Source organism: Puma concolor, chromosome C1, assembly GCF_028749965.1.
Source record: "Puma concolor isolate L17-30 chromosome C1, mPumCon1.1.hap2, whole genome shotgun sequence".
Lineage (NCBI taxonomy): Eukaryota > Metazoa > Chordata > Mammalia > Carnivora > Felidae > Puma > Puma concolor.
In genome coordinates this window covers 189,874,171-189,896,701 of record NC_141674.1, presented here as the reverse complement: position 1 = coordinate 189,896,701, position 22,531 = coordinate 189,874,171, and the positions used below count along the sequence as shown (strand labels likewise).

Below are 22,531 nucleotides of genomic sequence, written 5' to 3'. Positions count from 1 at the left end.
CACAGGGCTCAATCCCATAAACCATGAGATCATGACCTGAGCTGAAATCAAGAGTCAGCCACTTAACTGACTGTGCCACCCAGGTGTCCCAATTTTTTAATTTTTTTAAAGTAATCTCTATTTGGGGCTTGTACTCACCTCCCAAGACCAAGGCTCACATAGCTCTACTGAGCCAACCACACGCCCAAATCTAGCACTCTTTTAAAACATGCTTGTCCCTGTTCCGGACACTTAGCTAATACACTGGATTCACCTAGAATCAAAAACAATGTGTTGCCTTCAAAAACTCATATTGCATTTTAACAAGGACTTATAAAAATTCAAGGATCTGAGAAGATTATTTGATGATGTTTAGCACAAACACAATGTTAGGCCAATAGAGATGTTTTGGTACCTGCTAGGTTTTCAGTAACTGCAAATTGCTTCATGTATGTCCCAGGCTATTCTATTCAACCATTGGGCCATTTTCACTTCTATTTTTGAATTCTCTTGGCATAATCAGAGGTTGAAAACTGTGTTTCAAAGCAAAATGCAAAATACATTAGAATCTCAAACCAGTTCTGTGGCTTTGGACAATATATTTAACTTCTTTAGCAACAGCTTTTTAAAAATGGAGACAATATGTATTTTGTAGGATTACTATGAGAATTGTCAACCTATGTAGAAAAACTACCACTGTGCCTGGCAAATAGAAAGTATGCAACTATTATTCTAACGTTAGATAATTGTTTATGTTATCATGCTGAGTAATGACAGTCATATTAGGACATTTACTACTATGGTACAAAACACCTAAAATATCACACTAATAGTCATAATTTCTGGTGACCTCATAAAAATCAAAAGATACAATTATTGTTGTCATTAATATGATCTTTAATAAATGGAATAATGCACCATTTTACAGCAAGCCTTTTTTAAACCTAAAGAACTGTCTTAAAATCTCCTTCTCCAATGTCTCTGTAGCAATACAATCTTTTTATTTAGGTTTATATATATCAAAGCATTTACTTACAATTATTCATAAAAAACTCTTTAGTGGCTTAATGTCAGCTTTCATAGTGGCATCCATAGATAATACAAAAGAAAAGTGATTTGCTTTATTTCATACTCACACTGATCCATCAAACACAACTTATACAGCATAGCAAGGTCTCAGACGGCTTTTACAAAAGCAAAATAACTGAAAGTAATTTTTCATAAATTCATATGATATTCTATCTGTAATGTAAGAGCAAAACACACCAACAAAAGATACCCGTTAACAAGAAAGAGGGTTCTGAGGAATTGCCAATATTTTTTAGCCTTTCTTATTCCAGAAAAGCATCCTCAGAAATGAATACTCTGTAGCTTATGTTTCTCCTGTCCATTCAGAAAAAGCATGGCAGCTACACATCTCCATGTTTCAGCTACTACAACACCCTAAGAGTTAGTGTACTTTACAATTATCCACTTATCTTTATTTGAAAAATTATCAACAGAAAATTAAGGATGATTCCAGCTTATACAAACACTTATACAATATAATTTCCATGGAAACATGACAACAAGGCATACAAAAACTTTAAATAAATAAATGTGACGAGAAAAAGAAAAGCCACAGAAGCCAAGCAATTCAATTTTAACTGGAACCTATCTTTGAATTGCATCTTTTAGTAACTTAGTTTTATTATTAAGCTTCTTTAAAAATATGTTTCCCTATCATACACAAGAGAATTGGTAATAAGGTGGAGAGCCTGAGACAAGAGACTGGTTACAAATAACTTCACTGCTAGGATTTTAAGTATACAGCATATCAATTTGGAGCTTGAACATTTGTTTCTGACAAAGTGATAAATAGCTTACCATAGGTTACCTTCTTAAAACCATCCAAACTATTACTAAAACTATAAACTCATTATTTCAGTTTTAGAAGACAGTTTTATAATGTTAAATTACCTCAAGAAAATTTTATCTCAGAGGAACTATTTTCCTAAGTTCTCCCATTAAAAAACAAAGCAAAATTAAATGATTTGTCCCATCATGTATAACCATTTGACCAAAGAAGAGAAATGGTCTTAAGATGGTGTTTCAACTCTAAGGCCTAAATATGCTGCAACATGTAGCCAATTAGTTGAGTCATTTCCCTCTATTCAGTAATTATAGAACGGGGCAAGTTTTTATGATTAATGAAATCTGATGTTATGTCTATTAAAATTAAGTCAAATCATAAGATGAAACATTAAAGGAACTGTGTGTGCAACAAACACTTTAAATATTCAACTGGACTAATTGCTTGTTTGCTACCAATTAAAGTTTCTCATGTGCAAAGGGATGAAAAGGGCCCTGAGTTTTTAAGTAATGTTAGGTCTACAGTGTGCGTCTAAAACATGAAGATGTTTCTGAAATCTAAAAGTACAAATAAAATGAAAAAAAAAATCTATATGTTGCCTTTTGAAACATTTTTAAGAAGTTGTTTAAAATCCAGTAATTTGCTTAAAAATTCAGTGATGAACTGGACGCCCTAGTGATATGATTTATGTCTAAAGATTCCTTCTCTCTTACTCAAATGTTAGAATCTGGGTTGCAAATTAAGTTTAAAAATAAATGTCACTACAATCAGTAGTAGCATTATGAACATCATACTAATAATAACAGAATTGAAATTTTTAAGATCTGATAAGATTTGGGGCACAATTTTAATATACAGCATAAAATCTGAATTATTTTCAAATGTATCAGTCATGAGATAAAATCCTAAATTTTGCTTTATATGCACAAACACTCAATTTTAGCCAGCCACTTAAAAGTTAAATGAAAATTGTTATAGTCCAGTTTATGTTGCAAAATAATAAGTATTTCAAAAGTGGTCTGCAGAAATGTTCATGGATAATACCTAATTATTATGAGGTTTGTTTTTGAAAGTTAATCTTGCATTTTGTGTTTAATATTTGATACAAAGAAATATGTAAAATGTTGTGGCTCAATCATAATGCTAAGCTTGCTGCAATATAGGTTAAAATTCTTAATGGCAGAATTACATACAATTCTGTATGCATGGCTTTCTAGTTGTAACTAATGAGAATATAAAACGGTAAAACTCCGCAATAGAAAATGTTAGATAATATAAACTTAAGTACTGATTTTCTGACAATCTGATGGTTGGATCCATTGTCAAACGGTACATCCTAATTCTTAATTCTATTCTACTGAACTATTACTTAACTGAAGTAATGAATTTGAATAGAACATAAAATATAATTTTAGGTGTTCTTAAGCATAAATAGTTCTAAAAATAGGGCTGAGAAGAAAATACTAAGGGAGCCAAAGTAATTCTGTCTGAAGAACTGGCTTAGATGTTGAGAAGCCTGAAGCATACTGAAGAATAACAATAGTGGAGAAGATAACAACTCACTCTCTTTTTTTACTGCTGGAGAAGAGAAATGCTTTTAAAACAAAACAGGAGGGAAGCAGAATAGACATGAAGAAAATTTTCCTGATACAAAAGATTGCAAATCAGATAACCAAGAGACAGAGTAAGTCAGAAAGAGGTGATTGAACGAAAGTAATGGGTAGGTGCACCAGAGCACCCTGAGATTTCCTCTTTTCTTCTATGTTAGTTTAATCTGAGAAGCTATAGAAAAGCCTTATTTTGATAACATTTGTGTAACTAGCTCAAACAGTGATTTGCCAGACTTACTAAATCAAAGAATATATTTAAGAGTAGATCAGGTAGTTTTGGCTAAAGTTTGCATCGTTCAGAATCTACAAATTAAAATGCAATTTTATCTGCTGAAGAGCAAACTGACAGCAAAAGGTATATTTAGAAACATCTCGGTCTGAAAAAAAAAACTCCTGGGGTGTATGTGGGAGTGTGACACAATTTCTGGAATAACAGGTCTAGATAATCAACTTACATGTGTACAGATTCTAACAAGTTCGCTTGGAAGTTAAAGTAACAGAGAAAGCAATCCGTGAATAGTTACACAATCACCTGCACATAACTGGTTGTTAAGTTCAACATAAATTTATAAAAGGTTGTATAGAAATACAATGTAATCTCAAGTTCTAGGAGCTAACTACCTCCAATAAAATATTCATTTCCATAAACATAAAAAAAGAAACAAAAACTGTATTGACGTATTTTTCCATAGCAAATGAGTATGAAGAGAGGTTTATAGAGAATGTAAAATTCAGTAAATAACTGCAGTCTACCAGGTATTCCATTTGGCTTTAGATACCAAACGTGAAAATATTTTAAATAAAAATACTTGTCAAATTTTGTGACAATTCCCACTGAAACACATAACTGCTTGTGTGTTCTTACCTTTCTTTAGTTATTTTCACATTCAGAACCAATGTATATTTTCTGGAATAAGTGTGTACATATAAGGAAGTTATTGAAACTCCTTCATAAGCAAGATATTGTCCTTGTATCCTTCCTACATCCTCCTCAATTAGTTTTCTGGATTAATAAAATTTTCACTATAAGCAGAAATTTTCAAGATGAAGTCAAATGATTGATAACACTTAAAGTCCACGTTAAATTAATTCCTTCAAATCAAGTATGGAATCAATTTAGGGGAAAGTCTCTGTTCCTACAAGCCACCTTCACTTTTCCCTTAAAATTTGCTTTACCTTTATTTCTGCAATGTAAGAATATTAGGAGTGAAGAAAAGTGAAACAATTTTAAGAATCATGATGGTAGATGTGGGATTGAATTTTATCTTGAATTAATAATTATTTCTCAAGCAATAGTCAGTATAGACATGTCTACATGTTTTATGTTTGCCTAACTTCTAAAGGCATTAAGGTATCTGGTTTGGCTTATATACAAGCCACAACTGTATTGGAGTGTTGTAACTGAATTTCTTACAAAATGTCAGTATATTACACATCCTTCCATACAGTGTGTAGGCAGTGTGGTGTGGATGAAAGAGATGTGGAGAGGTAAACCCCAGGTTAAAATCCAGCTTTCTCTATTACTAGGATGTGGAACTTGGGCAAATTACTTAGCTTCTCCTAGTTTCAGTTTTCTCAATCTGTAAAGTGGGAATATTAACTATAATCCTCAAATTGTTGCTATGAAGATTACAAGAGATTGTGTATATATACCCCAGCATTCAGTATATAATAAATTGTATTATTTAATTCCTGTGCCTTCACATAACATTTTGCACTGATAATGTTTTCCCAACCAAATTATGAATTAAAAAGGGGGAACAATGTTAGGATTCATAATTAAATCATTTTTGTTTAAACACAATTCAAATCAAGTTCTTTCAATGACTTAGTTCTGATACACAATTAGGATAGTTAAGGGATTAATATTAGACTTTGGTTATCAATTACAATGCTTTTGAGGTTGTAAAACCAGCAAAATGAATTTTAATATTTATTCATTAAATATTTTATTTCATTATTTCATTCAATATTTTATTCAAAAGCACCCAAATGCTTTTCTACATGCAAAATTTTGTGATAGCAGTTAAATATTAGCTTCAAGAAACATTTATTATTAGATGAATAAAGTTACCAAGTATTTTAAGTAATTTTGCCTGCTTGTAGATTACAGATTCTGAATCAGTCTGATATATGATTTAATTTAAAATTTATTAAAATGATCTACTTTCTACTTCTATTTTTTTCAGAGTCTACTAAAAAAACTAGGGAAAGAAAATTATTTGTTTTAAATATGCTTGCATGAAATGGGAAACTTGTAAGGATTCTTCTAATTTGGTATATAAATTTTTGAAAGCATTTTATTAGTCAACATCAAAAAAAAAATGCTAGAAAAATTAAAACCAACTAGCCTAAACACAAAGTAGAATGCAAGATAACTCTTCTTCTGTCAGGAAAAGATGATCAGGTCTAACTGATGTTAGACCTCCAATAGTTATTTATCCTCAATGCTTTCAATTGGAGAAGGAATATAATTTATTTTGACTCAAAGATATCCTACAAATGTTTGAAAATAATATTCTGAAATGCAGTGCAAAGACATTTAAAGGCAAGAGAACTAAGTGAAAATTTGATGGCAAAGATATAATTTGTTTCACAGATAGAAGAATAACTGTATCAGAAGACTGAAAAATATGTTAAAGATCTGAATCAACAGAAGGGCCAATAAAACATAAAAGGTGGAAGTCCTGGGCACTAGAAAAATAGAATAAATGTTAAGTGATGTAACATCTAACTCATAGGATCATAGCAGATGGCAAAAAAAAAAAAAAAAGGTGGCTTATATAGTAAGTCATAAGTATTTTGGACAGAAAATTGGGAAATTTAGGTTGTCTTTAGCTAAATGAAGATAGAAGAATATGAGTGAGAAAATATTGTTCAAGAGATAAAAACCTAAAAGCAAGAATATGGGGATTTGTGTTTTCCTCTTAGCTTTTTAACCTCCCATAGAAATCTTAGATCTTAAATAATGTCTATATAGAGAATTTGGAAAAATTAAGTGAGATCATCACTGTTTGCAAATTGATAGAAAATAATCTGTGCTTATAAAAAAAAAGTCCCTTATTTGACATAAAGTGCTTTATTTAAAAAAAAAAAAAAACATGCTGAGGTGTTGTTTAGAGATAGTTATCAGTAATGAAAGAAGCAAAGGAAGCTTTTAAAAAGACAATATGATTTGAAGGATATATATAACATGTTATCACTAAAAGGTATATTCTATTATAATGTAAATAATAAATGCTTCTCACATATCAAAGATCATATGAAAAACTGGCAAAAAGAGAAATTATGAAAACAGGATTAGTGAAGAAACAGTTATGAAAAAAGAGGTAAGCCTCAGTCTGCTCAAAAATGATAGGTTTGGCAGCAATCCTTCCTTCCACAGGGATGTGGCATGCCAGATGAATGATTTTTCCACACAGTGTTTTAGGTCACGGGAAGAGGACTCATTTTCAGATAAAGTCACCAGGCTTTGCTTAGGAAGGGAATAAAAAGATATTACCAGTTCAAAACTACAAATTATTTTTGAAGTTATTTTAAATGGGAAATGTAATTTTATTTGGGTGAAAGATGGCCTATTCAGAGAATGAAGGCTATAGCATTATGTAGTCTTAACCATCTACCTACTTAAAAATTCCATATAAGTATAGCTCTATAAGTTTTCTGATAAAAATGTGCTTCTTAAATAAATGAATACGGAACATGAACATACATACAAAAAATAAAATAAAATGAAAAAAGGCTAATATTTGACTTTGTCTACTTTGTTCTATGCTCTCTTATGAACTTCCAAAAACCAGAACCAAATATGTTTGTTAAAATGCCTGGAAAGAAACATTTAGGACTTGGAAGGTTAAAATAAATGGCATTTCAAATTAGGTTTTGGTAGTTCCTTCTCTAGAGCCCTTTGAGACAATGTTTCTGCATTCTCCATTAGGAGAGAGAAAGCAAGAAATCAGGTAGCTGCTTTCTCTTGTGCAAAATTCACTGTCATAGAACTGACCTGCCAAAAGTATGGGGGGTGGGGCAGAAAAATGTACTCATGGAAGAATGTGTGCTCTGTTAGGAAGAGAACTTATAAGAAAGCTTATTTGTGGACTATAGACTATTGCACGTTCAAACAAAACACAAGAGAAAAGAATGTCCAACAGATAATATGTTCACAACAGTTCAACATATAAACTAGCTTGGGCCCAGAAATAAAACATGGATACCAGACACCACTGCAGTCAAACCTGTCTTAATTTGCTTCTGTTTTAATGACCTTTAGAAACTGGTCCAAACTGATTATCAGCAATACATTGTTTTTGCTTTTTTTCTTAAAAAAATATTTTGAGACCACTTTTGATACACACACATATAATTCTGTGGTCATAACAGACAAATATAACTTTAAGGAGACTACACAAAAGTGCAAAACTTAAAAAAAACAAAATTAAAAAATATGGAAGCATAAGCTAAATTTTTCTGCATAGCTGAAATCTATTTAAAGCAAGTCCTGTTGCAGGGGTGGGAGGGGATACTGACAGGAAGATAAAGCAGTTTTAATGTCTTCTGCACATTTAAATGATGCAAAAAATAATTTCACTCCATAGGCTTGAAAATATTTCACAGACAGTTCATTCCTATATCTTTAGACACCATGGTAGTAGCAGTGCCTCCTTCTGCAAGGTAAACTGCGGTGCTGGATTTGGAATGAACTGCCCTGTCACTGCCATTGTTGTTGACCTCACAGTCCAGAGGTTCAGTGGAGATGACCCAGGTGGAGGGGCGCCACCGCTTAAGAGAATAGGGAGTTTTCACACGTTTCTTGATCTTTTCACCAGATCCTGATTTGCCATCTTGTGTTGATTCACCTACTGGAAATAAAGGTACAGAAAAATAAACTATATATAAAGAAACTATTAAATAATAAAAACTTAGGGTTGTAACTTAAGAACAGAATAGACTAATTATCTACAGGAGATTTTAATAGATATTACTTGAAATTCATGATGCCAGGTAATTATTCTCTAGGCAAAACTTAACCAACTTATTTTGAGACTCTTCAAGTCCAATGTTTTTATAACTGGTTGAATTATTATACAAGGACAAGCAAAAACAGAGGAGAAAATGAAAACTTCTCAGCTGTATTCTCAAATCCTTTGGTTATTGGTAGTGATCCTAACTTGGCAAATGCATTTAATCACTCTACTTAATGTTCAAAGCAGATCAAACTTTATTTTTAATTTTTAATTTTTTGAGAGCGAGAGAGAATATGTGTGAGTGAGCGGGGGATGGGCAGAGAGAGAAAGAGACAGAATCCTAAGGAGGTTCTAAGGACAGAGCCCCACGTGGGGCTCCAACCCATGAACTGTGAGATCATGACCTGAGCCAAAATCAAGAGTCAAACACTTAACAGACTGAGCCACCCCCAAAAAGATCAAATTTTAAAGGCACCTGGCATATAATATTTTCAGAAGAATGACACAAATACTATAATACAAATTTTCTAGTAATTCCCCCTTCCCACACTGACAAGACATTTTATTGATATGAAGCCCTGCCACAGGGTGTGTCAAATGATCTATGATACAAGCCACTCAAGCAAAGGGCTAGATTCTACTGATTTTTTTAAAATTTTGTTTTAATGTTTATTATTTATTCTTGAGAAAGAGAGAGCATGAGTGGGAGAGGGGCAGAGACAGAGGGAGACACAGAATCTGAAGCAGGCTCCAGGCTCTGAGCTGTCAGCACAGAGCCCAATGCAGGGCTTGAACTCGTGAACCACGAGACATGACCTTAGCTGAAGTGGGATGCTCAACCGACTGAGCTACCCAGGCACCCCTTTACTGATTAATTTTTTAAGTAATCTCTTTGCCCAGCATGAGGCTTGAACTCATGACCCTAAAATCAAGTTGCATGTTCCACTGACTGAGTCAGCCAGGTGCCCCTCTACTGATTAATTTTTTTTTAATTTTTTTAACGTTTTATTTATTTTTGAGAGAGACAGAGACAGAGTGTGAGTGGGGGAGGGGCAGAGAGAGAGGGAGTCACAGAATGTGAAGCTGGCTCCAGGCTCCAAGCTATCAGCACAGAGCCCGATGCAGGGCTTGAACTCACGAACCGTGAAATCATGACCTGAGCCGAAGTCGGACGCTTAACCGACGGAGCCACCCAGGCGCCCCACTACTGATTAATTTTTGAGACCTAAATCCCTTCAGCCCATTTTGTACTCCTTGGCAACAACCATATAATATGACTTTGAGTTTTTTCATAAAGTGCTGTCAGTCTAAAACATAAATTGTTTTGTATAATGATGACTATTAAAGATTTTGGTGAGCTCTCCTGTCTTGTGTTATAACCTCTTTATAGCCAGAAACCAAGTATCAAGTTATTTGTTTAGATTTCTAGGGGACCCAACGACACAATGCTATAGGCATGTAGGAGGCTCAACATGTAACTCTTGAAAAAGATGACACTAAAAAAACACAAAAAAACAAAAAACAAGAACAAGTTTGTTTTTTTTTATAGTGACTTTTTCTGAATTTTCTCTGGACTTCTCAGATTTATTAAGTTTAGTCTGATAAAATCTACATGTGTCTAAAACAGATGTTAATATACTCAACAAACTGTTTCAAAAGTTCTACTGGCATCATTCTACCTGGAGCTTTTTTTTTTTTTTTTAATGTTTATTTATTTTTGAGAGAGAGAGAGAGAGAGAAACAGAGCATAAGCAGGGGAGGGGAAGAGAGAGAGGGAGACAAAGGATCTGAAGCGGGCTCTGTGCTGACAGCAGACAGCCTGATGCAGGGCTCAAACTCACAAACTGTGAGATTATGACCTGAGCCGAAGTCAGACATTTAACTGACTGAGCCACTCAGGTGCCTGTTACCTGAAGCTTCTAAACTTGTATTTACTTAATCTCAACCATTCACAACAAGTATGTAAACTGCGTTATAAACCAGGAGCTATATAAGGTATGTATTAAGTTGGTAATTAATTATTTTGACTATTGTGACACTATTTCATTATCAGCAACAAAAAACTACTTTATTTCTTTACAATAGTCTGATCACTTTTGAGGTTCAACCAAGTAGTTTATTTTATTTCCAAAAGTGGTAAAAATAAATAATTGCTAGTTGAAACACATTTTGATTTTATCTAATTAATTATTTAAATGGTCCCAAAAGACAAGCAGGAGAGATTAAATGATCCCTGCACTTACACTGCAAACTGCTGCCATCAAGAACGTTTGTGGCTGAAAGATCCAGAGAATTAGGCCTCTGTGCTTTTCTGGGCTTTGATGGTCCAGGATCTGCTACTGTGCTTGAAACACCCTGCGTAAGATCATCTTGCTCTGAACATGGATTACTGTTGTTGTTATTGGAATTAGTTCGGCCACCTTCCAGTGGCCGTTCCCTCCTGTCCACAAGACGATCCAGAACACCTTCATCATGGCCAGCCTGTTGCTCTCGTCTCAGTAAAGGTTCATGCTCATCAGGACTGGAATTAATATTCAGCCGGGTATCCTCACCAATGAATTGATTCTGCAGCATTTCTTGGCCCCTATGTGCCACTGTGTTGGTTGTCTGGCCATTTGGTACTGTCCCATTAACATACTGGGTAGCGGCAGTGTGGGAGTTAACACTGTGGTTTCGACCTGCCACACCATTCATTGTGACCGTCACCACATGAGGTTCTGCAGCATTGATTGTATTCATCTTGGCAACTCCAGTTTCTACTTGTTTCAAGTTTGATTTGTGCTTGCTGCCAAATTTCAGCCGGGGCTCCTTGGTTGAATTTTTGGTGTTTAAAGGCAAACTAGTAGGTCTCTTAGGAAGATTCTGTTGCTTGGGCAGAGGATAGATCTGAGTGGGTGGAACATCAGGAATTAAACATGCTTGGCCATTTGCAGCTTGAGTGAAGTCCTGCTGTCCAGTCACTTCTACTGCAAGTTTTATGAGTGGGTAAAGCAAGCTAGAACTGGTACTGCTCAGTGGGTCTGGTCCACTGAACTGTTTAAGAGAATGCTCCATGAGATTCTCATCAGAACTTTCCTTGAGGTTCTTATCAACTTCTTTTGGGTCCAGCTTGTTGGTCTCCAAGTCTTCTTCTGTCAGTTGTAAGCAGACAGGGGTTGGCCCAATTGGCTGTGAAACATTTGTGGCATGCAGATTTGTTTCATCTGAGTATGGCATCTCAGATATAGTGGTCATGCCAGTGCTTGGAGTGAGGCCAGTGGTGTTTGTGGTTGTTGTATTGGTGGACAGGCTGGTGACGCTTGTTTCAGGGCTGGGGATTCGAGCTTGTGCTTGCTGTCGTTCATAGTTAATTGAATTTCGGTTCTTTTCCCCTATAGTCAAAGGTGTGCTAGACATTGAATGCTCAGAGGAAATATTCTTCACAATGCTGTCAGTATGATGGATAGAGTCTTCAATGTATGAGGAAGAAGAATAATCAGGATAAGGGCCAATCTTTGGCACGCGCCTATTGTGTGACAGGTTGCTTAAAGAAAGAAAAAAAGTGCCACATTGAGAATGTAAATTTATGACAAACTGACCCTCCAAGTTTAAGACCTCTGATTTTAAAGTATAAAATGCTCTTCATTTTATTCCTAACCCATATTATTCTAGAAGTTATTTTAAAATTCTGATCGCATAATCAAGTATCAATTAATAACTTGCTAAATGATAGCTTTATATTATTTAAGACTACTGAAAAACTTATGTCGATCTAGATAGATTTTCATAGATGTTCATTATTTTGACTTATAGGACTTAATTTAAAAATGTCCCCTATAGTTTTGTAACACTACCAAATATATTTTTATGAATTGTATTCTTGCACAACCGGACAAAGTTTCATGAGAGGAGGAGCCATGGTGTATATTTCTTTTGTACTCCTACAATCCTAGATACATCATTGTGGCTACTCAACAAATACATTACCAGTTAAGTTCCAATGGCCAAATGGTATAAAGAATATAAGCGTTTAGGTTGTTCTAGTGCTTCCATCAAGAGGCAGTCTAGCAATAGAATGTATCTTCCTGGGGGTAAACTGAGCCATATCAATGAAAGTCCTACAGCCTAAGAGTATAATGCAGAGTGAGACAGATAAAGGAACAACAATTCAGAACTGCTCTCCAGTTCTTCACAGCCATCAACACCCGCTGAGAGGGATGGTTTTTGAGCATTAAACTGTAACTTATTTAGGTTATTTAAAATAAAAGCCAGGACTAGCTTTAATTAAACAATGGCAACATTAATAGACACAAAATGTTATAGGAGAAAAGCAGCAGCTAAAGGAAAAGAGGTGCTATAAAGAAAGACTAATAAAGTTATGGGGGGAATGACAGGAAGGTGAAGAACAAAAAAGCAGCTGTACTGCACAAGGAAAGGACGTCTGGGTAAGGTTCAAAATAATGAAACCTAGAGTAGAATGACTATGGGATGAACCATGATTTAGGGGAAACTATTTAGAAGTGACTGGACATGAGAAACAGCATGTAAAGCATAGAACCGAAGGACTGTGGGGGGCAAAAAATGGGCAATACAAGGAGGGGGGAGTAGCATCAAGGATTTCTTCTTACCATTCAGGAAAAGTTCAAAAGCACTTAAAAATAAAAGCAACTGACTCTTGAGAGAGGTACAAGTAACATGCTAGAGTATAAAGAAAATACAGAGATCAGGGAAGACAGAAGTAGAAGACTATCCCCAGGTATGCATAGAGTGAGAAAATTTATATTTAGAATTGCTAGTTTTTACCTTCCTTGACTTGCTGATACATAAGGAATAAGGGTTCACATGCTGAAGCTAATTCAATCTAAACATAAGCAGTATAAACCCAATTTTGGGTCTACAATTCATAATACAAATTGCTCTTAGAAATTAGAACAATAGAAAATAGCCAAAAAAAAAATATTCAATAATCAAGTATATTTTTATCCCAGTTTTCTCTGGTAACACTTTCCTAGGTGCTTTTCTGAAAAAATTTTAACATGTATTAAATAAAATGATAACTTTGTGGGAAAATCCCCCCCAAACATGGAACAAAAAAAGTTCCAATTTTTTAAAGAAATTTTTTTAAAAGCCCATTTATTTAGAACCAAAAATCATAGTTCTAACAGAGAAATGTCTCATAAAGTAATATTCATGATGGGATAGAAAGGCCTTATGAATTGCTTTCATGTAAAAGTAATAGAAGTATATTCTATACAAAAGAGCATTGGATAGGAAGGCTGGAAACCTTAGTCTCCAGTGAAACAGTGGTTAGATACACAGGCAAGTTCATAGTTTTATTCTCTCTTAAAAAAAAAAAAATTAAAAATTAAAAAAATTTTAAAAAGCAAGAGAGAGAGGGATAACAACAACCAACGATAAATTAGACAATTTATGTAGAAGTGCTTATAAACTTTTGAAACTATCAAAGTGTTTTGCCTTTATATTTTAGGGAAGTAGGAGCATTAGTAAAGACTAGTCTCCTTTACTATATTTTGAGATACAGAAAAACATAGATTCCATCTTGTACTTCTACCAAGCAAAAATCTCTGTGAAAAAACAGGCATATTGAAAGAAAAATTATAATGTTAAAGTATATGAGTTAATCATTGCCTTATTAGACTGGTTTAATAGCATTTTTTTCCTATTCTCTGTTTAGTCTCAATTTTCAATATTGACTGATGAATGCCAAAGCCCTCTAAGTCTTACCGTTCATTTTGCATAGCAGTAGACATGGGATTGACTGTTGGGCTCACAGATTTGTTTCTTTCCCAAATCATCATAAGTTCAGCCATCCTCTCCTCAGCACACTGTGCAGTAAGCCTAGCTTCTGCATCCTGGTCCCAACAGTCTTCGATTGTCTCCTTGAGTGACCTCACTGCCTGTAATAAAGTAAATGTCAAATAGTATATCTTTAAAGAAAATTAAGTATTGAGATTTTGAGTGACATGAGATAAAAGAATGTTTTTTAACCAATATTTTACACAGCTATCATAAAATATTTTAGACTTCAGAGATTTGTAAAGGGTCACATTTCTCAAAAGATGAGGAACAGCTAAGCAAGCAGGGTTTAACTTAAACTCCTAAAGAATTACCCATAAACGTAAGCAGTTGTAAAAAGTTACATGGTTCGCCAAGGTCACAGGTTTATGTCATTATTCATTCACAGGACTGTTATTTCGATCAATAACCATTAATCTCACTTCAAAAATGAGCTTTGAATTTGATGGAATTTTGGCACGAGGCTATCTTCAATCTCTAGGTGAGCTTTTTTACTATTAGTAAAGAGTACTACGTTCTAACTATGAAATTTAAAGGGTTGGCATTTTCTTATTCTTTAAACTAGTTTCAATAGTAGTATCTAAAGCAGTCTTATTCTGTAGTATTCACCCAAATCAGTAGTGAACAATAGTCTCCCTTTTGGGGAAAGTTGGTTTCAACTTCCTTTTAAAAAACAGATTTTGGGATGCCTGGGTGGCTCAGTTGGTTAATTAAGGGCTCGACTTCGACTCAGGTCATGACCTCGTGGTCCGTGAGTTCAGGCCCCATGTCGGGCTCTATAATGACAGCTCAGAGCCTGGAGCCTGCTTCAGATTCTGTGTCTCCCTCTCTCTCTCTCTCTGTCCATGCTGTCTCTCTCTCTCTCTCTCTCTCAAAAATAAACATTAAAATAATTTTTTTTAAGTAAAAAACAGATTTTGTGTATTTGACAAACTGTCTATCCAGAATCCTTTCAGACTTGTTTTTGGATTTGTTGTTATTAAGCTTGAAAGTTTTTCACCTGCTGATATTCATAGTTCTTGTGCCTTTAAAACACATTAAAAAAAATTAAGGTAATGGTTGTCAGATTTAACAAATAAAAATATACTACTTAATTTTAATTTCAGATAACTGACAAATAATTTTTAGTATATATTCCATGCAATGCTTAATCTGAGCATTTTATCTCATAAGCCTATTTTAAGCTAAAATCCTTGTTAGCAATCTTGGCAACATTTTTTGTGTTTTCCTAATAATCTCTGTTCTTGACAAACAGATCCAAACATGTAGGAAATTTGATAATGTTTATTCTGGGCATAGGCTAAATGAATACCTGCACCATGGCCCACCCTGACACCATCTTTCCTGCTCCCTTGGGTCTTCTAAGCTGCCTGCCTCAGTGCCACAGCACAAATCCAAGACTATATCTTTTAAGGCTGAAATTTATATTGAAATTTTTTTACGTTTATTTATTGAGAGAGAGAGAGAGAGAGAGAGAATATCCCAAGCAGCCTCTGCAATGTCAGTGCAGAGCCCTATGCGAGGCTCAAACCCATAAACCATGAAATCACAGCCTGAGCCAAAATCAAGAGTTGGACGCTCAACCAACTGAGCCACCCAAGTGTCCTGAAATTTATATTGAATTTTGAAATCTATTTTAATATATGTTCCAGGCTCTGACTACTGAGTAAAATTCAAACAATATAGATATCAATTAATAATCTTCTCACTAAATAATAATCTACCTATTTCTCAAATTTTAGAAGAACCTGAAGAATAGATACTGATCATACAGAGTTTAAGGGCAACTGTGTAACCTCCCTGAGGTAGAAGTTTGGTGTTTATGTTAGAAGTAAAGTTGAATCTGTTATTTATGGTAGTTATGTTCTACAAAGTTGCTGTAAATGCTGAATTAGTGAACACTGAACCATTGTTCCTGGGGGAAATACGGGGTTAGACTCCTGTGAGCCTCTGGCCACAAGATTTTTGCCAACTGATCAACACATAATCTTGTTTTATTTGTGTTTCTGTTTAAGGACATCTTTTTTCTTAAAGTTTATTTATTTTGAGAGAGAGAAAGTGTGGGGGAGGAGAGGCAGAGAGAGAGGAGAGAATCCCAAGCAGGTCTGCATGCACAGTGAGGCTAGAACCCATGAACTAAGAGATCATGACCTGAGCTGAAGTTGGATGCTCAACCAACTGAGCCACCCAGGCGCCCCCCTGTTTAAAGACATCTTTAAAAATAGTTATTGGGGCGCCTGGGTGGCGCAGTCGGTTAAGCGTCCAAATTCAGCCAGGTCACGATCTCGCGGTCCGTGAGTTCGAGCCCCGCGTCAGGCTCTGGGCTGATGGCTCAGAGCCTGGAGCCTGTTTCCGATTCTGTGTCTCCCTCTCTCTCTGCCCCTCCCCCGTTCATGCTCTGTCTCTCTCTGTCCCAAAAATAAATAAACGTTGAAAAAAAAAAATTAAAAAAAAAAAAATAAATAAAAAGTTATTAATTATTAACTATGCTCATGGCCAATAGCACTCTACATAATCGCCTAACAAAGTAAATCTAGCATACATTTTTCTTCTTCAAAAGGCACATCACAGCCTTTTAATGCTTCGGAGCACTGTACTCAGCACTTCAGCACTACATGTGGGGCTATTTTAGCCCAGAAATCACTAACAAAATGCCCCAAATGTGAAAAATATGCTAAACAAATGCCAAAAAGGACACTTGTTTATAGTATAAGAGATGAAACAAAAAGACAGAGTGCCTTGTTGATTTCATTTGGGAAAATATACATCTGATGACTAAAGTTTTTTGCTGCTCTGTGTACATCCATGAATGACCATAAAAACGTTCAGAGTACTGATTTGGGGATTACAAATCAATTTTAGCAGGTAGTCAAATTCCAAATATGAAATCTGTAAACATGAGAAAAGACTGTATGTAATGGATTTAAAACTGACTTGGATTTGAAGACCACAAAGGAAGTTCAGAAATCAACTTAATTAACTTTTTAAATAAACACACCTCTAAAAACTAGTTATACATTTATCTTAGTGGATTTTGATATTGGTTTGATAAAATGAGTTTGTCTCCAGTTATGAAATGAGAATTTTTTCTTTTTATTTTGAAATAATTTCAAATTTACTTTCTTGTCTTTCACAGCCTTGACATTTTTGAGGATTATAGGCCAGTTACTTTTTAGAATCTCAGGATTATAGGCCAATTACTTTTTAGAATCTCATGGTTAGATTCAAAGTTTGAAACTTTGACAGAAAAATCACAGAAGAGATGCTGTGTTTTTCTCACTGCATCTTATCATGTGGTTCACAATTTTGATTTGTCTCATTACTAGTGAAGTTAACCTCGATCACATGTCTGAGTTGGTGTCTGCCAGGGTTCTTTCTCTATTGTAAAGTTCCATTTTTCCCTTTTATATTCAATCAGTGGGTTTTTTAAAAACTTTCATCAGTGTTTTTGGGGTGGGAGGAATACTTAAAGTGTCTGTAAATATAATGTTCTCTATACACTTTTCACCCACCATTTTTGGCATCTCGATGTTTGTTGGCTGAATTTCTGTGATGATTGCTAGTTACAAGACATTTAAAAAATGATAGTAAACACAAAATAGAAATATGGACAAAGGGCACATAAACGAGAAGTGCAAATGCCTTATAAAATATGCAAACATGTTTAATCTTATTCACTATGTTGAGGCAGTACAGTGTAGTATTTAAGAATATTAGTTCCGGTTTTGTAGCAAGAGTGCCAGCTCAGTTAAGAACCTGGCTTCAAATCTTGGCTCTACTACTTACTAGCTGCAAATTAAAACAAGATCCATTTTCACCTATAACATTAACAAAGATTAACAAAGGTTCCTATCCATCAACCATCTGTTCTCCTAATTTATAGGCAACCAATGTTACTAGTTTCTTGGGTATTCTTTCAGAGAAACTTAATGACATTTTTCTTCAAACAAATACCTGTCATACACACAAATTTATAGCTCCATTCATTACTAAACATAAAGTGTAACACAGTGAAGTGTACACAGTGAAATTTTTCTAAAGCAAAGATTTGGACAGCTTTCCATATAAAACTGAAAGAGACTGTTCTTCCCCAAACAGAGCACTGTCTATTGCACAGAGTCCCATTCACCAATTGCTGGCCCAGAAGACTCAGAAATACCAAAATCCAAGCAGCTAAAAATTGTATATTGACTGTTCTCTGTATCTGAAGTTAAGAGAGACATGGAATGAGGCTCTATTTATTACTTTTCATTATACAGTTGGGAAATAATTTTCAAAAAACTTTTTCAAAAAGAGACCCCACCCTCCACCAAAACAAGACAACTCATCAAGGCATTGTCTGGATGTAATGAAAATTTGATAAACAGAAACCTTGGTCTCTACCTCTATGAAGTTTCCATTTTTATGATAGAATCATCACTGATGCATAATAATACATAGTGGTTAACAACTGTTGAGATCTTACTATGTACTAGACTGTGTTCTAACTCATTTAATTCTTTTATATTTTAAGGAGGCTCTATGCTTAATGTGGGGCTTGAACTCATGACCCAGTAATCAAGAGTTGTATGCTCCACTAGACTGAGTCAGCCAGGAGCCCCTAATTCATTTAATTCTTATTTGAAGTAAGTGGGAATTATCATCCCCACTTTTCGTATGCAGGAAAAGAGACCCAGAGGAGAAATTAGGGCACACATCTAGTAAGTGGCAAAGCTAAGGTCAAAGCCCAGGCTGCATAGCTCCACAGTTCATACATTATCGTATGTTGAATGCCTCTAAACTATGCTGATAGAACACAGCCAGTTCCTAGTGAATAAATGGGTTCTATTATAAAAGTTGTAAGTTGATTTTTTTTTGAGAAAAATCTTTATAAGTTCTAAACAAAGTATAAATAATGGTTAGTAAGTCATTTACACAAGTAAAGATTTAGAAGTAAATTAATATAATGAAATAGGGGAAGGGAAAAATAAGAAAAATAGCTGAGAATTTAAAGAGGTTGACTACAAACAGGATTCTGAGGTCCTGAATAACGATTTGGTCATAGATGGTTGTTCTAAAAATAAGTAAAGCAATACTGAATGTCCCAGAGTAAGTAAAAAAATAGAGAAGAGAAGATTAAGGAAATAAACTGTATAGAAACAGAAAAATTAAGTCACCACTGGGGAGTTAGTTTAAGGTCTTTAAACAAATATTGAAAAAGGATTTGACAATTTAGATGAAATGGACAAATTCCTTCAAAGACACAAGACATAAACAACAGATGACTTGAATGGTTTCTGTATCTATGAATACGTAGTTAAAAATTTTCCCATTGAAGTAAAAGCAAAAATGAACTATTGGGACCTCATGAAGATAAAAAGCTTCTGCACTGCCAAGGAAACAATCAACAAAACTAAAAGGCAACCAACGGAATGGGAAAATATATTTGCAAATGTCATAGGACAAAGGGCTAGTATCCAAAATCTATAAAGAGCTCACCAAACTCCACACCCAAAAAACAAATAATCCAGTGAAGAAATGGGCAGAAAACATGAATAGACACTTCTCTAAAGAAGACATCCAGATGGCCAACAGGCACATGAAAAGATGCTCAACGTTGCTCCTCATCAGGGAAATACAAATCAAAACCACACTCAGATATCACCTCACGCCAGTCAGAGTGGCTAAAATGAACAAATCAGGAGACTGCAGATGCTGGTGAGGATGTGGAGAAACAGGAACCCTCTTGCACTGTTGGTGGGAATGCAAACTGGTGCAGCCGCTCTGGAAAACAGTGTGGAGGTTCCTCAAAAAATTAAAAATAGATCTACCCTATGACCCAGCAACAGCACTGCTAGGAATTTATCCAAGGGATACAGGAGTGCTGATACATAGGGGCACTTGTACCCCAATGTTTATAGCAGCAGTCTCAACAATAGCCAAATTATGGAAAGAGCCTAAATGTCCACCAACTGATGAATGGAAAGAATTGTGGTTTATATACACAATGGAATACTACATGGCAATGAGAAAGAATGAAATATGGCCCTTTGTAGCAACGTGGATGGAACTGGAGAGTGTTATGCTAAGTGAAATAAGTCATAAAGAGAAAGACAGATACCATATGTTTTCACTCCTATGTGGATCCTGAGAAACTTAAGAGAAGACCATGGGGGAGGGGAAGGAAAAAAAAAAAAAAAAGAGGTTAGAGAGGGAGGGAGCCAAAACATAAGAGATTCTTAAAAACAGAGAACAAACTGAAGGTTGATGAGGGGTGGGAGGGAGGGGAGGGTAGGTGATGGGTATTGAGGAGGGCACCTGTTGGAATGAGCACTGGGTGTTGTATGGAAACCAATTTGACAATAAATTTCATATTTAAAATAAAATAAAATAAAATAAAATAAAATAAAATAAAATAAAATAAAATAAAATAAAATAATAAAAATTTCCCACAAAGAAAACTCCAGGCCCAGATGGTTTCATTAATTAACTCTACCAAACATTCAGGAAGCAGTTAATGGCAATTCTACCCAGGTCTTCCAGAAAATCAAAGAGGGAAGAATATTTCCCAACTTATAAGGGTATCAGAGAAAATAGCAGAGGAAGGAGACCAGGGAAAATTCTTCCCTGGAAGTACCAAAAATCCTGGTAAAAACTGTCAGAATTGGGGTGCCTCGGTGGCTCAGTCAGTTAAGCATCTGACTCTTGGTTTTGGCTCAGGTCATGATCTCGCAATTTGTGAGTTTGAGCCCCACAGTGTGCTCTGTGCTGGAAGTGCCGAGCCTGCTTGGGTTCTTTCTTTCTCTCTCTCTCTCTCTCTCTCTCTCTCTCTCTCTCTCTCTCTCCCTCCCTCCCTCCCTTCCCCTCCCCAGCATGTGCATGTGCTCTCTCACTCTCTCTCTCAAAATAAATAAACATTAAAACCCCCCACAACTTAAGAAAAAAAACTGTCAGAATCAACCTTATTGAAGCTCTGAAAGTTGCTCAAATGTTTATAGCAACCAAGTAAAATATGAAGATGGTAGCCTGTGTTCCCCATGTGGGTATCTGGTCCCAGAGGGAGGAAAGTAATATTGTTTCCAAGAAATTATGTTGTCTGTTTTGACAGGTCTATGAATTCCTTGAAGAACCCATGAGAGGGGCCTGTCTTTATTCTGCCTAAATCAGAACTCTCTCAGGAAAGAGAAGTAGATATGACTAAATGGAGAACATTCCTTGAAATCACTGAAAGTCAAATGAACAAGTGTTAAAATACAAGTGGGATAAAATACAACAATTGAGCCACAAAACAGAAATGCTGAAAGTGAGGGAGGAAAAGCTGGGGTGTTTGAGACTTTGGGGGAATGAGGGTTTTGAAAAGCTCCTGCATATACTGGGAAACCTAGAAAAGTCATGCATATATCCAGGATGGGATGCATGCTCAGAGAAGACCATAAGCTTTCATAACTGGCTGTCTTTAGGCTCAGCACTAGCAGAAAGTGAAGGCTAAAGCAGAATCGTAAAAGGTCTGGATAAATGTTAAAGGAGGGCCTCAACACAAGGTCAATCTGCAAAGACCCAAAGAGTCTTTTCTTTTTTCTTTTTTTCTTTTCTTTTCTTTTTGCCCATCAGGATGTTAAAAATGCCCAGTCTTAAATAAAAAATTACAAAGCAGGCCAAAACAAAAACAAAAACAAAAAACCAAGAAAGTATGGCCTATTCACAGGAAAAAAGAAATTAAAGAAACTGTCCCTGAGGATACAAAGATACTGGGGTTACTAGACAAAGAGTTGAAATATGCTGAGGAACAGAAACAAAAAAGAAATGAAGAAAAATAAACACAGCCTAAAAGATTTGTGAGACACCATCAATTTTACCCAAATACACATAATGGAAGCCCCAGAAAGAGATGAAAGAAAAAGGGGCAGAAAGAATATTTGAAGGAATAATGGTCAAAAACATTTTAAATTTAATAATAATTTAATAATAATAATAAATTTAATAATAGAAGTGAATCTACACATCCAAGAAACTCAATGAACTCTAAATAGGAAATACTTGAAAAGATTTATCCTGAGACACACTAGAATCAAACTATAAAAAGCCACAGATAAAGAGAATCTTGATAGCAGCAAGAAAGAAGTGATTTGAAATACACAAGGGATCCTCAATAAAAGTTAATAGCCAATTTCTCATCAGAAATCATGAAAGCCAAAAGGCAGAGGAATGATATATTTAAAGTGCTGAAAGAAAATGAGTGTTAACCAGGAACTGGGTTACACAAGGATTTCTAAAATATGAAAACAAAAATATATCCATGAAACAAAAAATTGATAAATTGGACTCCAGCATAATTAAAACCATCTGTTCCT

The 22,531-nt window shown here is 35.0% G+C and overlaps 1 protein-coding gene across 1 annotated transcript in view; it reads right to left on the bottom strand.

The window, feature by feature from the left end:
- Nucleotides 1-852: 852 nt before the first annotated feature.
- Nucleotides 853-22,531, bottom strand: part of BMPR2 (bone morphogenetic protein receptor type 2) — a 203,418-nt gene continuing 181,739 nt past the window's right edge. Inside the window, exons 11-13 of the mRNA XM_025934626.2 lie at nucleotides 14,130-14,302; nucleotides 10,649-11,928; nucleotides 853-8,300 (exon numbers count right to left, since the gene is read on the bottom strand). Coding sequence (XP_025790411.1) covers nucleotides 8,050-8,300; nucleotides 10,649-11,928; nucleotides 14,130-14,302 — 1,704 coding nt within the window. The 3' untranslated portion in view covers nucleotides 853-8,049. The remainder of the gene's footprint in view (nucleotides 8,301-10,648; nucleotides 11,929-14,129; nucleotides 14,303-22,531) is intronic.